Source organism: Mycena indigotica, assembly GCF_014461135.1.
Source record: "Mycena indigotica strain 171206Taipei chromosome Unknown Mind.scaff0009, whole genome shotgun sequence".
Lineage (NCBI taxonomy): Eukaryota > Fungi > Basidiomycota > Agaricomycetes > Agaricales > Mycenaceae > Mycena > Mycena indigotica.
The window spans coordinates 3,634,882-3,647,543 of record NW_023503008.1 but is presented as its reverse complement, the minus strand read 5'-3'; the positions used below and the strand labels follow the sequence as shown (position 1 = coordinate 3,647,543).

The window sequence follows — 12,662 nt, the reverse complement described above, 5'->3', positions numbered from 1 at the left end:
AAGCACCACAACGAAATTCCGTTCGAGTGTACATATACTGGTAGTCTTCTTCTTCCCTGTCCGCTTCTCTGTCGAATTGAACCCTATGCCCGCCCGAAATTCGTGCTATTCACCGCGAATCGCCGCATTATGATTCTGGCAGACCCCGGAGGACAGTCTTCCAGTTCTAAAAATTTTTGACATGAGCAATGAACAATCAATCATCAGGCAGTGAAGCACCTCGTGGTGCAGCGTTCTGAAGTCATCTACATTGGCAATATGCACCATATATCGAGCTAGCTTGTCGAGCTCCCGATCTGCCGTTGCCTGTGGAGTTGCGGCGCCTTTGAAGGCAGAGATCTTCAGTCCTTGGCCGGGGTTGAGGGCAAAATTGCGACTTAAGTCGTCAACGTGAATGGTATTGGATGCGTTGCTAGATGCAGTTATTTTTTCAGTCTCATCTCCGAGCGAAACGGAACAAACAATTGCGGGAAGTGGTTCCAAATGATTTGCAGCGCCTTGACTGAGTGTTGCCAGGGCTTGTTGTCGCGTGTACTGAATACGGTGAACATGGGCGTCTTGTCGAGCACTGCCGACGGAGTAATGAGTGTCAAACGGGAAGTCGCGTGGTCGAGGACCATTTACCGAAAGATATCTGTAGCGGATCGTGAGAAAAAGACGGGAGTGGCGATGAGATGAAAAAGAACAAGCGCTCACAAACCTGGTAGTTTCGGTGAGCTCCTACCATTTCTAGTTCGACAAGTTTCGTTTCTAGCCAGATCCAGCTTGTTTGTGACCAGATACATACTGTGAACGCAGTTAAGGGGGATCATACGACAACCAAGGAGCGGGTTTACTATCATAGTATGGGTATATCGCCTCAAGAAACTCGTGGAGGCGCGGTCGAGCACATTCTGCGGGAGGTAAACTGCCTGTGGTCAGCGGCTTGGTATCCAGTATTGCTGCGTGGGCGGTTAACAGATGCCACTCGACTGGCCGGGGATTGGCGAATACGGACTATAATCAATGTCAAGGACAAGCAACTTCTTCTTCTGCCGGGGCATCATTAGATGCGATGCGCAGTTCAAAGGGTGTACGAACCTCCCGCAAAGGATGGATGATATTGACTTTCAACGCAGAGGTGGCTTCCTTCACTTTGCGTTGATTTCGCTGGTCGTTGGCGTATGCAGCACTTGCAACGGGATCACGCGCCAAATCCAAGTCGAAGTCGTTTACAATGTCGGGCAAGTTTTCGAGTTCTGCCTCCAATAAGACAATGAAAGGACGAATGGCATGAAGCACGGACTGGATGGGTCTGCACAATTGTGATCGGTACGAAGGCCACAAAGGTATAATGACGCGTCGCACCTTTGATTTCATCGCCCTCTGGAGTGCCAATGAGAGTGAACTTTTTGTTCAATTTCAAATCCCCGATTCGTTCTTGGTCTGCAAGCGTTTTGTTGCCCTTTACAAGACCAAGGATCTTTTGGCGCTCCGGAGGAACGCGGGTCAGGTTCTGGAGCGCAGCCTTGAAGTCGAATACTCTAAAGATGCGGTCATGGCTCCATCACGCGCGTGTTTGAAGAATTACAGACCTGTCCGATTCGGCAAGGCTAAGGCTGAAGGGTTTCCCGGCCCACGAAAACGAAAGTTCAATCCAGTTCTCGGGAGCGGGTTCTGGCAACTATTTTTGGGAAGATGAGATGAGATTTGGCAGCGGGGTGGGTAAATACCGAGGGTGGTATCGAGTCGCTCATGATGGTACGCGTTAAGAAGGGAAGACGCCGATCGTTACCATAATTGGCAAGATGCTGTGTAACGCTGCAGTCAGACTCGGAGTCAGACCAGTCTTCCATCCAACTATTCTGCTGGTTTCATCTTTTGGTTGACCTCGTCTCCGATGCCGACCGTGAGACCAGCGTCTGTCAGCATCTGGTTTCACTCTACAGCTCTGGTTGAATCCCGCAAACGGCGGATTCGGCGGGATTCCCTGAAGGATTTTCTGTCAAAACGGTGTTAGGACTTGTGGCTCCGCTGCCAATCGTCTTAATTCCAAGTCTCCTTTGGCTCTAGACCGTCTGCCTCGTGGACTAGCAACACCGCAACCTCTTCAATTCGCCCAACAATCACCTCGGAGACTCGGTCGAGCCCCCCATGAGTATTATAGATGCGCAGTGGTCATCGGAGAAGGTCAGTTATGCAAATCAACTCAAACATCTCCGTCGAATGCTCAATTTGGCTCTGGACATTGCAAACTATACCAGGGACACCGATTTGGACCGACCCTTGGACTCGACGCTTTACCGTCTCGCCAGATTCGGAGCTATTCGGAGCAAAGAACAGGTGGGTCGCTTACCTACACTGGGCATTATCAAAGCACCAAGTCCTAAGAACGGAAATTAAGACGCAAGCATCACGATAACTTAGAGCTCAAGAATTGCGCGTTCAATATTTTTTTGCCTAATACTTAGTACTTATATTTCACCTAGATACTGTTTAGCATTCAAGAGCTCGGGATTTTAGGAAGAAGCATCAGACCACCCAGACTTTTACTTGGCCTTGAGATATGTAGGGCAATTGGCAAATGCAAGTAGTTATAATCTGTATCGCGCTAACTTGACGAACCGTGTAGTTGTGAGCTTTGAGTACTCATAGTACTCAGCCTGTACTAACTATTATTCAAGTCCGAGGCATCTGAATTTAGATCGCCGCCAGCACAAGAAGAGACGTGGTCATGAAGTAGGACTCAGTATTCGGCACTCCACAAGTCTGACGCGGCCACTCTATATGCTTGGGGCGCCTACAAATCGCGTTTATCAGATATAACCGGCCATTGTCACGCGTGACACTTTCAAAATCATCTCTTCATTCTCGCTGCCATGTTGTCGAGGGTATCCCGTGCTGCAGCTCGTCGAGCCACGACAAAACAAGCAACGACGAGTCTTGCCACTGGCTCTAGACGGTCGCTTGCGCAGCCCTCTGGTCCCGACCGTGCTAGAGTTGTCGACTTACCCGCCACTTACCACGATGAGAGCCACTTCACTCCGCGAGCAGGCACGCGTTCCTTATCTGCGTTTCTGGATCCAAATTTATGTTTCAGATATGCTTGGCTTTAACCTCGAGATGCCGAAGCGGGAGAGTTCCACCGCTGACGCTACGCGACCAATATACCTTGACATGCAAGTTCGTTGTTTCTCTCCTCGAGAGTCTTCAAAAATCTCACAAGCAAGATAGGCAACGACACCCGTAGACCCAAGGGTGCTCGACGCGATGCTGCCTTACATGACAGACCAGTATGGAAATCCCCACAGTCGGACACACGCCTACGGCTGGGAAGCAGAGCAGGCCGTCGAGGATGCTCGAAAAGTAAGACTTCCAATAGCCCAGGAACTGAAGCTGAGCCTCCGATAGCATGTCGCAGACCTCATTGGTGCCGACCCAAAAGATATTGTTTTCACCTCTGGTGCAACAGAAACGAACAATATGGCCATTAAAGGTGTTGCTCGCTTTCATAAGGAGAAGAAGAGGCATATCATCACAACACAGACAGTGCGTGCATCGCAAGCTAATCTTTCGTCTCTCTCACATTCTTCTAGGAGCACAAATGTGTGCTCGACTCGTGCCGGAAGCTCCAGGAAGAGGGTTTTGATGTTACATATCTCCCCGTTCAGTCCAACGGAATCATCTCCCTGAGCGAACTCGAAGCCGCCATTCGCCCTGATACTTCGTTGGTTTCCATTATGACCGTCAACAACGAGACTGGGGTCATCCAACCGATGAAAGAAATTGGCGCACTGGTTCGCAAGCATCGAGGGGTCTACCTCCACACAGATGCAGCTCAGGCAGTCGGAAAAATACCGGTCGACGTCAACGAGATGAATGTCGACCTCATGAGTATTTCTGGCCACAAAATCTATGGACCCAAGGGAATTGGCGCAGCTTATGTCCGACGACGGCCACGGGTGCGTCTGGAGCCAATAATTAATGGTGGCGGCCAAGAACGGGGTTTACGAAGCGGAACACTGTCAACACCCTTAGTGGTTGGAATCGGCGAAGCGGCACGGATTGCAAAACTAGAAATGAGCGTGCGTTATCTTTCATTCGTTGCGTGGAATGATGAGACTCGCACGCATTGAGTCCAGTGGAAACTGCATTTTGCGTTTCCGACTGGGCAAGGACCTCGCGTGCAGGGGTGCTGACCATTCTCTCTGAGGGAGCGGACTTAAGATGGATACTGATACTTTTCGCAGCGCGACCATAAACACATCTCCAAACTATCCAATCGCCTTTTACAGAGAATCAACTCTCAGGTTGAGCATGTGGTGCGAAATGGTGATGCAAATGGGTATCCGGGTTGTGTCAACCTGAGTTTCTCGTATGTGGAAGGCGAGAGTCTTTTGATGGCCTTGAAGGTATGTATGCTATAGCCTGGTCACGTTGAGAAGCCTCATACGTCTCTTAGGACATTGCTCTATCGTCAGGAAGTGCATGTACCTCTGCGTCGCTGGAGCCCTCTTATGTTCTTCGTGCTCTGGGTATGTCGTTGTCTATGCTAATTTCTCATGTTAACATTACCTCTAGGTGCTGCCGAAGATATGGCCCATTCCTCATTGCGCTTCGGCATGGGCCGCTTTACCACGGAAGCTGAAGTCGACTTCGTTGTTGACCACATTGTACGCACGGTCCAGAAGCTTCGTGACATGAGGTTTGTCTTCTTCCCGGGTATTCATAGAGCAGGACTCATATAGCCGTAGTCCCCTGTGGGAGATGGTCCAGGAGGGAATTGACATCAACACCATCGACTGGTCTCAGTCACAACATTAACAGAATTTAAACACTCTGTCCTACCATATTTCTGTTACGTGTCTTCTTGGCCAAGAAGCAATGCCAGGGTGGACCTATACATATCAATCTACGTTACTTTCCGCTTGCTACCCCCCACAAAATGTAACTATATCTCGTTGACAAATCTGCACACACACACACATACGGACTGTGTCACGTTGTGACACATCAATTTTCATCTCTTCTTCCCCCTCCTGCCTTCTGCCATGTCTCGGCGTTTGTACCTCGGCAGTAGGGTGTTCTACTCATTTATTGGCTCTATGCCTAACTATATCATAGGACTTTCCACCGACACCCGTTCTGAGGACATTTCGAAGCTGTTTGAGAATTATGGAGGCATAATCGACTGTCGTGTCATGACCGGTTTGTTGTGTTTCAAACCATCACATCAACTACCAGATTACACTGAATGCAACGCCAGGCTTCGGGTTTGTGGAGTTTGAGTCTTCCAAGGTGAGTTGCCGTCCTCCTCTGATTTCGGCGCTTATTCTGGTAGGATGCCGAAGACGCAGTGAACAACTTCAATGGAAAGTCGTTCATGGGCAACAAGTACGTTTGGTAACCTAGAACAACTTTTTTCGGACACTAAAGGTGTTTGTCATCCAGCATTGTTGTCGAGTTTGCGAAAGAGAGTCGGCCGCGTCGTGACCGGGAATTTGACGACAGAGACCGCGACAGAGGCGATAGAGGCGACAGAGGGTACCTAATATCAACGACCAAGTCTCGGTTCTAACGCTCCCCAGTGCTCGCTCTCGTCGCCCACCTGGCATTCGGCTCATCGTTTCCAACCTCTCCCGTGACACCAGCTGGCAGGTACGATCTTGGTTCTCGAAGATTTCGTCTCGTCAGGCCTCCCTTTCCCCTTATTTCCATTGGTGGCGTTGGCGTTTGGGCTCGATGCATTCCCTTTTATCTGGACACGCCTGTTGTTATCAATTGGACGGACCGGCCCTGATCAACTCCTTCCCGCTCTTAGGACCTCAAGGATTTTGGCCGCGAGGCTGGAAACGTTTCATTTGCAGATATTGACTACAACCAAAGAGAACAAGGGTGAAACACCATTTCCCGGCGCCGCCAAAGGTTGGACTGAATACAACGTTATAGTGTTCTGGAGTATTTGAGCCGTGATGATGCCGACATTGCAGTCAAGGAACTCGACGGCAAGGATCTCCGTGGTCGCGCAGTTCGTGTCGAATATGATGACTCGGTGAGTTGGTTCTCTATCGCTAGTATCATCTCTCAACTCTTCACAGCGTTCTGGTCCAGATAACTACCGCCGAGATGACCGTGGAGGAGGCGGAGGAGGCTATCGTAGCAGGCGTGATGGTGATGACGACGACCGTGGTTATCGTAGGCGCGACGACAGAGACAAGCGCGACAGAGATAGGGATGACCGTCGCAAAGACCGCTCGAGGTCCAGATCTCCCCGGACACGTGATCGTCGTAGGTCCCCACCCCGACGCGAACGAAGCCGGTAAGTTGATCTCTCTAATGATGTATGCTTGAGGTTGATTATGCTTTACCAACAGTGACCGCGATGACAAGAAGCGGGACAAGGACGACAAAGATGGAAAGGACGACCGCGACCGTTCAGCCAAGAACGGAGATGGAGGTTGGGGCAGGGACCGCTCTCGTTGAAGTGAAAGGACGAACCCAAAAGAACTGGCGTCGACTCAAGGACGATGCGAATTTCTCTGTTTCTCTCTACTCCTCTCTTCCGAACGAAAAAAAAAAGCCCAGAAAAAAATGGTGTTATCGAAATTGGTGTTTTCTGCCTTCTAACTACGTGGATCCGACTCCCACCGTGTACCTACTGGACCGCTCGATATACGTGAAAGGGATTGGACCGCAGCGCGATTGGACAGGACGTGAGGACCAGAATTGCCGGCAACGCGAGACGACCGACCAGCAACCCAAAGCAGCAAGTCAAGACCAGTGCGGCACGAAGATTGAATGAATATGTCAAGTCAGGCCTTCGCGTTTCCAAGGACATCAACACTACTGACGTTGCGGGCTGAACCTCCCGGCTCAACAGCCTTGCGGATTCCATTGCCTACTTAGTCAAGTTGTCAAGAATCTTATTATTTTTTTCTCTCTCGCCTTTCCAAGTTACATGTCATGTAGTGCAAACACGATATTAGATCCTGATTCTATGCCCAACCATGCCAAGTCCTGGGTGTCGCGGTCTTCGGCCAAGATGGCATAAGAGTTTTCACTGTCGTTCATTTGGAGCCAGATGTCAACAGCGGTGTTTCCTGGCCTCCGTTTCGCTGTTTTGCAGAGCTTGAGGCGGAGCGCATGGAGAGTCATTGTTGGCAGCGCCCGCAGCGTGATGCGGTCTGTTAGCCCCTCGGCGCTGACCGGAGGCTCTGTCATAGAGTGGAATATGTTGAGCTCTAAGTGGTTATTTTGCTCCAGAAAGCCAAGTGCGAAACGAAAGCAACGACGAACCGATTAATCGTCGGCTAAGCGTATCTTGATGGTGGCCAGTGATTTCCGGTTCATCCGGCCGGCCATGCTCTGTCGAAACAGATATGAATGGAATTCATCACCGGGAGGCAGAGGGTTATTACTTTCGCATAGAGCGGTCCAGCGTGGGTGGGCAGCGACGCGGGCTTCCAGAGACTGTGGACCATGCAGAGCAATGTGGGAAAGGTAAAACAGTTCAGAGTCTATGCGTTCCTTGGAGGAAATCTGGGAGTATAAATAAGCTGAAAGTAAACGGTGCACCACCGCAAAGGGACCCACCGCGCCGGCATCTAGAGCCTGAAGAGACGGGATCCGCGCAATCGTCATTTGCCGGGCCGACCGGGCATGCTCGGGATCTGTGTGTTATGGGGGTAAGATTAGATATAGGAATTTGGCGAGCTTGACCGTCGAAGAGCGGGTTCCCGAGCATCGTAAGGGTTTGTAGACTGGGACACCATAGGGAAAGTGAGTCGACATCGCGCCAGGTCGCTATGCGGTTATGCGATAGTGAGAGGTGTCGCACACCCAGCGTTAGTCCCCGCGGAGGCAAGGGGATTGTCGTGATCAGGTTGGAGGCAAGGACAACACGATCTAGCCTAGTCAACGTGAGTTGAGGTAAAAAATAACCAGGGTGACTGACGATGAACATGTCATAAGGGTGGTACAAATTTCGTTCCAGTCGTGCAGGCCGTTGCTGTCGAGATTGATGGATTCCAGCGTGGATCCTTGTAGGGAACCGGCAAGTTGGTGAATGCGGTTGTGCCCGACTTCGATTGTTTTCAATGCCGGCATGGCGCTGGTGATTCGCCGGATGTCGTCCCATGTTGCGAGCGCCGCGTTAAGCCGCAACTCTATCAGGTTTGCAAACGAGCCTGAAGTAAGACCATCTTTTGCCAGTGTCAACCGTGTGCGACTGCCAGCAAAAACAAGTCAGTGATCGGGTAATGAGGACTGTGGAGCATGTTGTTACTTGAGAGATAGGCGTTCAAGATACGGCAGTTCCGCACAAATGGCAACAATAGGCTCCCAGTCGGAGAAAAGGCTCGTGGACAAGTCCAAGCCACGTACATCTAATTTTTTGTTGGGTGGATCAGGGAAAGCGGGAAACAGCGACTTACTGGGACATGTCGCACGAATACTACCCTCAGGGCCGTCGTATCGTGACACAAAGTCGGTATCCAGACTGACTTCACGAAGTTTGCCGAGGTTGGCAAACTTGGCACGGATTTTATCGAGATCGACCGCTTCTACTTGGATGGCGCCATTTGACGAACCCAGGAGAACAGATTCTTGTGGTCCCTGGAGTTGTTCGACATATTTGGCATGAAGAGCTGGTAGAAACGAAGAGCCATAGATGATTTCCTTAGATGTGGGTCGTATAAACGAGCCTGAATTAGGGATTCTATGCCATGTGCTTATTCAGTATGAACAGGGAGGAAATTTCGAACCTGCACGTAAAATACCGTTTGCCGTCCTTCACACCGTCGTGCTTTCCGCGGGTCGGGTCGTCCCATTCAATTCCAAGCCAAGATCCAGTAGTTCCATCTACAGGGCCAGCGTATCGGATTGTTCCAGTATGCTCTGCCAGTCGGAGACGCGTTCCTGTCGAAACCATCTACGTCACAGCACGTGAGCTCTTTTGCCCTTGGCTCGATGCTCTTAGCGGCGACGCGGCTTATGTCTCGGAGAGCTCTAGCTGCGAGCAGAGCGGGTGCCATTGCGAGGCACATGTCTTCTGAAGCCCCCGAAGTGTGTTATTCACCTCCCGACTGTTCCCGACTCATCCACTTTTGCATTAGCCCGTAGTCCGTTTCGAGACAACTCTGGGGGTGAGAAACTACATCCTGAATCGCCCGAACAAGCTCAATGCACTCAACGACGAAATGCTCGACATTCTCCGTCCGAAAATCGAGGTCCGTCAAGCACGAACCCTCGTTCCTTCATCTGAATGTGCTCGGCAACTTAGGAATGGGATGACGCAGACCTCTGCACCGTCATCGTTGGCTCTGGAACCGGTCGGGCTTTCTGCGCAGGTGGAGACGTTGAAAGTATGTTTCCCGAGTCTGTCAATCGACTATTACTCAGGATTTTTTTTTGCAGGTGTTGTTCGGTCGGCGGGCGATGTCACAACGAGGCACAAGGCTGTCGATTTTTTTAAACGCGAGTGAGTGGCTAAGGCGGCCGGAAAAAATACGTCACCAGGTTTAATGACTCCTCAGGTTTGAACTCGACTTGCTGCTGGCATCGTTGCGAAAACCGTATGTCGCACTATTAGATGGCATTACAAGTTCGTTTCGCCTGCCATTCTACTGCTAATATTGACGTGTTGCTAAGTGGGCGGTGGCGTGGGTCTCGTTGCTAATGCGCCCTTCCGAATAGCAACTGAAAAGACAGTTTTCTCGATGCCGGAGACCAATATTGGGTATTGTCCCGATGTGGGTGCGAGTTATTTTCTGTCTCGGCTCGATGGCGAGCTCGGGACATATCTAGCCCTGACTTCAGATAAGCTAGTCGGCCGTGCTGTGTTGTGCGTGCTTTGCTGTTTCTGTGGGTCCGATTCTGATGGAGATAATTTATTTGCAGTGAGCACGGCTTTGCGACTCATTATATTCCTTCCAGAAGGATACCATTACTCATGGACCGTCTTTCTACCATGGAGCACCCGGACCACGTTGCCATTGATCGTACCTTGGAGGAATTGTCCCATGAACGGGAGCAAGAGGACCCACCACCTCCATTTGTTGACGCAACACGAGCCGCGATGGATATAGCGTTTGGGCATGATCGCGTCGAGGCAATCTTCTCCGACTTGGAGTTGCTTACAGAAGACCAAGACCCGAGCATTAGCCAATGGGCAGTGAAGACGCTGGAAACCCTGAAACTCCGGAGTCCAACCAGCCTAAAGGTTGCGTTGAAGGCGATCCGGTTGGGGAAAACACAATCGCTCACGGAGGCGCTAAACATGGAGTTGAAGATCGCTACTGCATTCTGCGTATGATTTCTTCTCCCGTCGTATCTGCGAACTCTAATGTAAATATAGAACGGAGCGAGCCCCGATTTCACCACCGGCGTGACTGCGGTGTTGATGACCAAATCCAAAGACCGGCCAGACTGGAAACCCTCGACTGTGGAAGAAGTGTCTGACCAGATTGTTGAGCGGTTCTTCTCGCCACATTCTCCCTACATTGAAAACACACCTACAATTGGCTCGGCCGAATCATTTGGAGAGGTTCCTCGAGGGGCAAGCGAGCGAATGCAGATGCGCTTTGCACTGCCCACAGAGGACGAAATCCGGGATGTTATCACTGGAGCAGACCCTGATAGCGGTGACATGGGTTATACGGTCGACGATTTGCTCGAGTACTTTCATGACACACGAGCGGGCAAAGCAGGTATGACTGAGAAAATATTGGAGGTTGTCCGTCGCAAGACTATCTTTGTTGACAACCAGGATGGTAACTTCGTTTGGCTGCGATGGGACCCGTAGTCGTTGTTTTTCGTGTCTGCTTCACAAATTATTTCTCCTTTCGGTGTGTTTGATGTGAGCGCCGTTTAACCCCGGCCGATGATGGAATCCCACCGCCGGGTCAGGCTACTACGGATTCTTGCCCGATCCCGCCATTACGGCCTAGAATGCATCGCCATTGCCATGCTCACAGCCACCCTTTAATCTGAGTCCGCGGCACCAATTCAACTTAGTCATTTCATTTGTTTTCCTTCCCCTGCAAATCTCGATCTTAGACCACGACGACTAACCCCGAGTAGGCATATCATACACAACAAAGCGCTTTCTGGCGCGGTATAAAATGAGGTACGCGATTCAGCTTTTGCCGCCCAACCTTTACAGCTTTCCCCCCCTCCCCCAATGAACGTGGTTATCGACCTCCTTCCTTCCCCCCACCATTACTTCACCCTTGCCGTCGACTACTGGCAACGGTCAGCCACAACGCGCAAGAGTGCAGACAGAAGACGCGTAGCAGCCGACTTCGATGTGGATGTTATTGAGAGTGGCTTCTTTCCTCGCCAACCACTGCCTCGGCTGCCCCATGCTTTCTCGGTGTGGGAACAGGCGCTGACTGACGCGCCTGACCAGCTTAGTCTTTACGAAGACGAGTCGGAAGCAGCAACTGCCAAACGCGTGTCGGGCGAGTCATGGCGGGCTCAGGTTCGATCTGTGCGTCAAAAACTTTGCTTGTTAGCCTTGGCCAAAAAGACTGATGTCATTCAAAGTGGCCTGTGATTGACACCGAAGTCCTTCAATCCAATCTACGACTTTCTCAGCGCGCTCATCTCGTTCTGGCTTGGCTTGTCCACTACTATGTCCATTCCTCTCCCGAACCAACAGATGACAAGGCGTTTGTCGTTCCGAAATCAATCGCGGTGCCTCTTGTTGCTATCTCGAGGCATCTAGGCATCGCACCGGTCTTGACCTTCGCTGATACGGTCCTATGGAATTGGGAGCTGATCGACGCAACTGAACCGTTCTCCATTGACAACATCCGATTTGTTAATTTATTTTCTGGGACCGAAGACGAGCGCAACTTTTACCTCACGTCAGCACGAGCAGAATATCGTGGCATTGAGATGTTGCGCATTATCGACGAATTCAACAATCTGCCCAACGTGGAGGACGACATGACGTCCATCTCCAAAGTGGCGCGGGACCTGACCCGGCTTGCAGCTATCATCGACGACATTAGCGACATCATTCAAAGTGTTCGCTCGGTTGTCGATCCGCACGTCTTTTACTGGGACCTCAGGCCGTGGTTTGAAGGCAGCGATGCCAAGGGACCTAATGCGGCTGGCTGGGTTTACGAAGGAGTTGAAAATACCGACAAGCTCGATTTGAGTGGGCCATCAGCTGGGCAAAGCAGCGTGATGCATGCTCTAGATGTGTTCCTCGATGTCGACCACAAACTCAAAAGTCGGAGATATCCAGCCCCGTCAGATGCCAACAAGAGGGCCGACCACGGGTTCATGGAGAGAATGAGGCGGTACATGCCTGGCAAGCATCGCGACTACCTTTCCTGGATTGCGACGAGGTCTTTATCGATTCGTGAACTGGCCTCGAGGACAAGCCAATTGCGGGAGCCGTTTGATGGAGCTGTCCTGGCTCTCAAACGGTTGCGAGATCTTCATATGCGCATCGCGTGCCTTTACGTTGTGACAATGTCTCGCACGACTCCAACAGCTTATGCTGGTTGCCCAGTCGCTTCAATGATGGACAGGCTGCAGAAGAGTCGGGCTGCGGGAGATGGCCCGACAAGGGGCACGGGTGGGAACGAACTCACTCTTTTGTTGAAGGCTGGTCGTGATGCGACACGACGAACGGTATTGAAAGATAACTAATCAACTAATCGGTTTTGTGT

At 51.1% G+C, this 12,662-nt stretch overlaps 6 protein-coding genes across 6 annotated transcripts; 4 read left to right on the top strand and 2 right to left on the bottom strand.

The window, feature by feature from the left end:
• Positions 1-127: 127 nt before the first annotated feature.
• On the bottom strand, positions 128-1,751 carry MIND_01092300 (HAD subfamily IIID h; the record flags this gene model as incomplete). The annotated part of the gene is made up of 11 exons (XM_037367492.1): positions 1,713-1,751; positions 1,575-1,663; positions 1,286-1,523; positions 1,081-1,242; positions 998-1,031; positions 837-941; positions 701-786; positions 625-634; positions 463-568; positions 220-412; positions 128-166 (listed from the first exon to the last, which is right to left on the bottom strand). The coding sequence occupies exons 1-11, from the start codon at positions 1,734-1,736 to the stop codon at positions 128-130; spliced, it is 1,086 nt and encodes a 361-aa protein (XP_037216886.1). The 5' UTR covers positions 1,737-1,751.
• A 1,107-nt stretch (positions 1,752-2,858) lies between these two features.
• On the top strand, positions 2,859-4,803 carry MIND_01092200 (tRNA splicing protein; the record flags this gene model as incomplete). The annotated part of the gene is made up of 9 exons (XM_037367491.1): positions 2,859-3,039; positions 3,080-3,162; positions 3,214-3,345; positions 3,391-3,528; positions 3,576-4,064; positions 4,230-4,391; positions 4,442-4,514; positions 4,561-4,684; positions 4,734-4,803. The coding sequence occupies 9 exons, from the start codon at positions 2,859-2,861 to the stop codon at positions 4,801-4,803; spliced, it is 1,452 nt and encodes a 483-aa protein (XP_037216885.1).
• Positions 4,804-5,030: 227 nt separating this feature from the next.
• MIND_01092100 (uncharacterized protein) lies at positions 5,031-6,462 on the top strand (the record flags this gene model as incomplete). Its single annotated transcript, XM_037367490.1, has 10 exons — positions 5,031-5,055; positions 5,104-5,187; positions 5,246-5,277; positions 5,321-5,373; positions 5,431-5,523; positions 5,568-5,637; positions 5,801-5,874; positions 5,929-6,031; positions 6,078-6,298; positions 6,354-6,462. The coding sequence occupies 10 exons, from the start codon at positions 5,031-5,033 to the stop codon at positions 6,460-6,462; spliced, it is 864 nt and encodes a 287-aa protein (XP_037216884.1).
• Positions 6,463-6,933: 471 nt separating this feature from the next.
• MIND_01092000 (CAP-Gly domain-containing protein) lies at positions 6,934-8,908 on the bottom strand (the record flags this gene model as incomplete). Its single annotated transcript, XM_037367489.1, has 9 exons — positions 6,934-7,220; positions 7,276-7,344; positions 7,398-7,518; positions 7,573-7,649; positions 7,699-7,889; positions 7,934-8,206; positions 8,264-8,363; positions 8,412-8,695; positions 8,742-8,908. The coding sequence occupies 9 exons, from the start codon at positions 8,906-8,908 to the stop codon at positions 6,934-6,936; spliced, it is 1,569 nt and encodes a 522-aa protein (XP_037216883.1).
• Positions 8,909-8,931: 23 nt separating this feature from the next.
• MIND_01091900 (3-hydroxyisobutyryl-CoA hydrolase, mitochondrial) lies at positions 8,932-10,780 on the top strand (the record flags this gene model as incomplete). The annotated part of the gene is made up of 8 exons (XM_037367488.1): positions 8,932-9,042; positions 9,093-9,206; positions 9,260-9,341; positions 9,394-9,457; positions 9,513-9,580; positions 9,628-9,820; positions 9,877-10,285; positions 10,334-10,780. Exons 1-8 carry the CDS (start codon positions 8,947-8,949, stop codon positions 10,778-10,780), a joined length of 1,473 nt encoding a protein of 490 aa, XP_037216882.1. The 5' UTR covers positions 8,932-8,946.
• Positions 10,781-11,158: 378 nt separating this feature from the next.
• On the top strand, positions 11,159-12,642 carry MIND_01091800 (uncharacterized protein; the record flags this gene model as incomplete). The annotated part of the gene is made up of 2 exons (XM_037367487.1): positions 11,159-11,467; positions 11,524-12,642. The coding sequence occupies 2 exons, from the start codon at positions 11,159-11,161 to the stop codon at positions 12,640-12,642; spliced, it is 1,428 nt and encodes a 475-aa protein (XP_037216881.1).
• Positions 12,643-12,662: the final 20 nt, after the last annotated feature.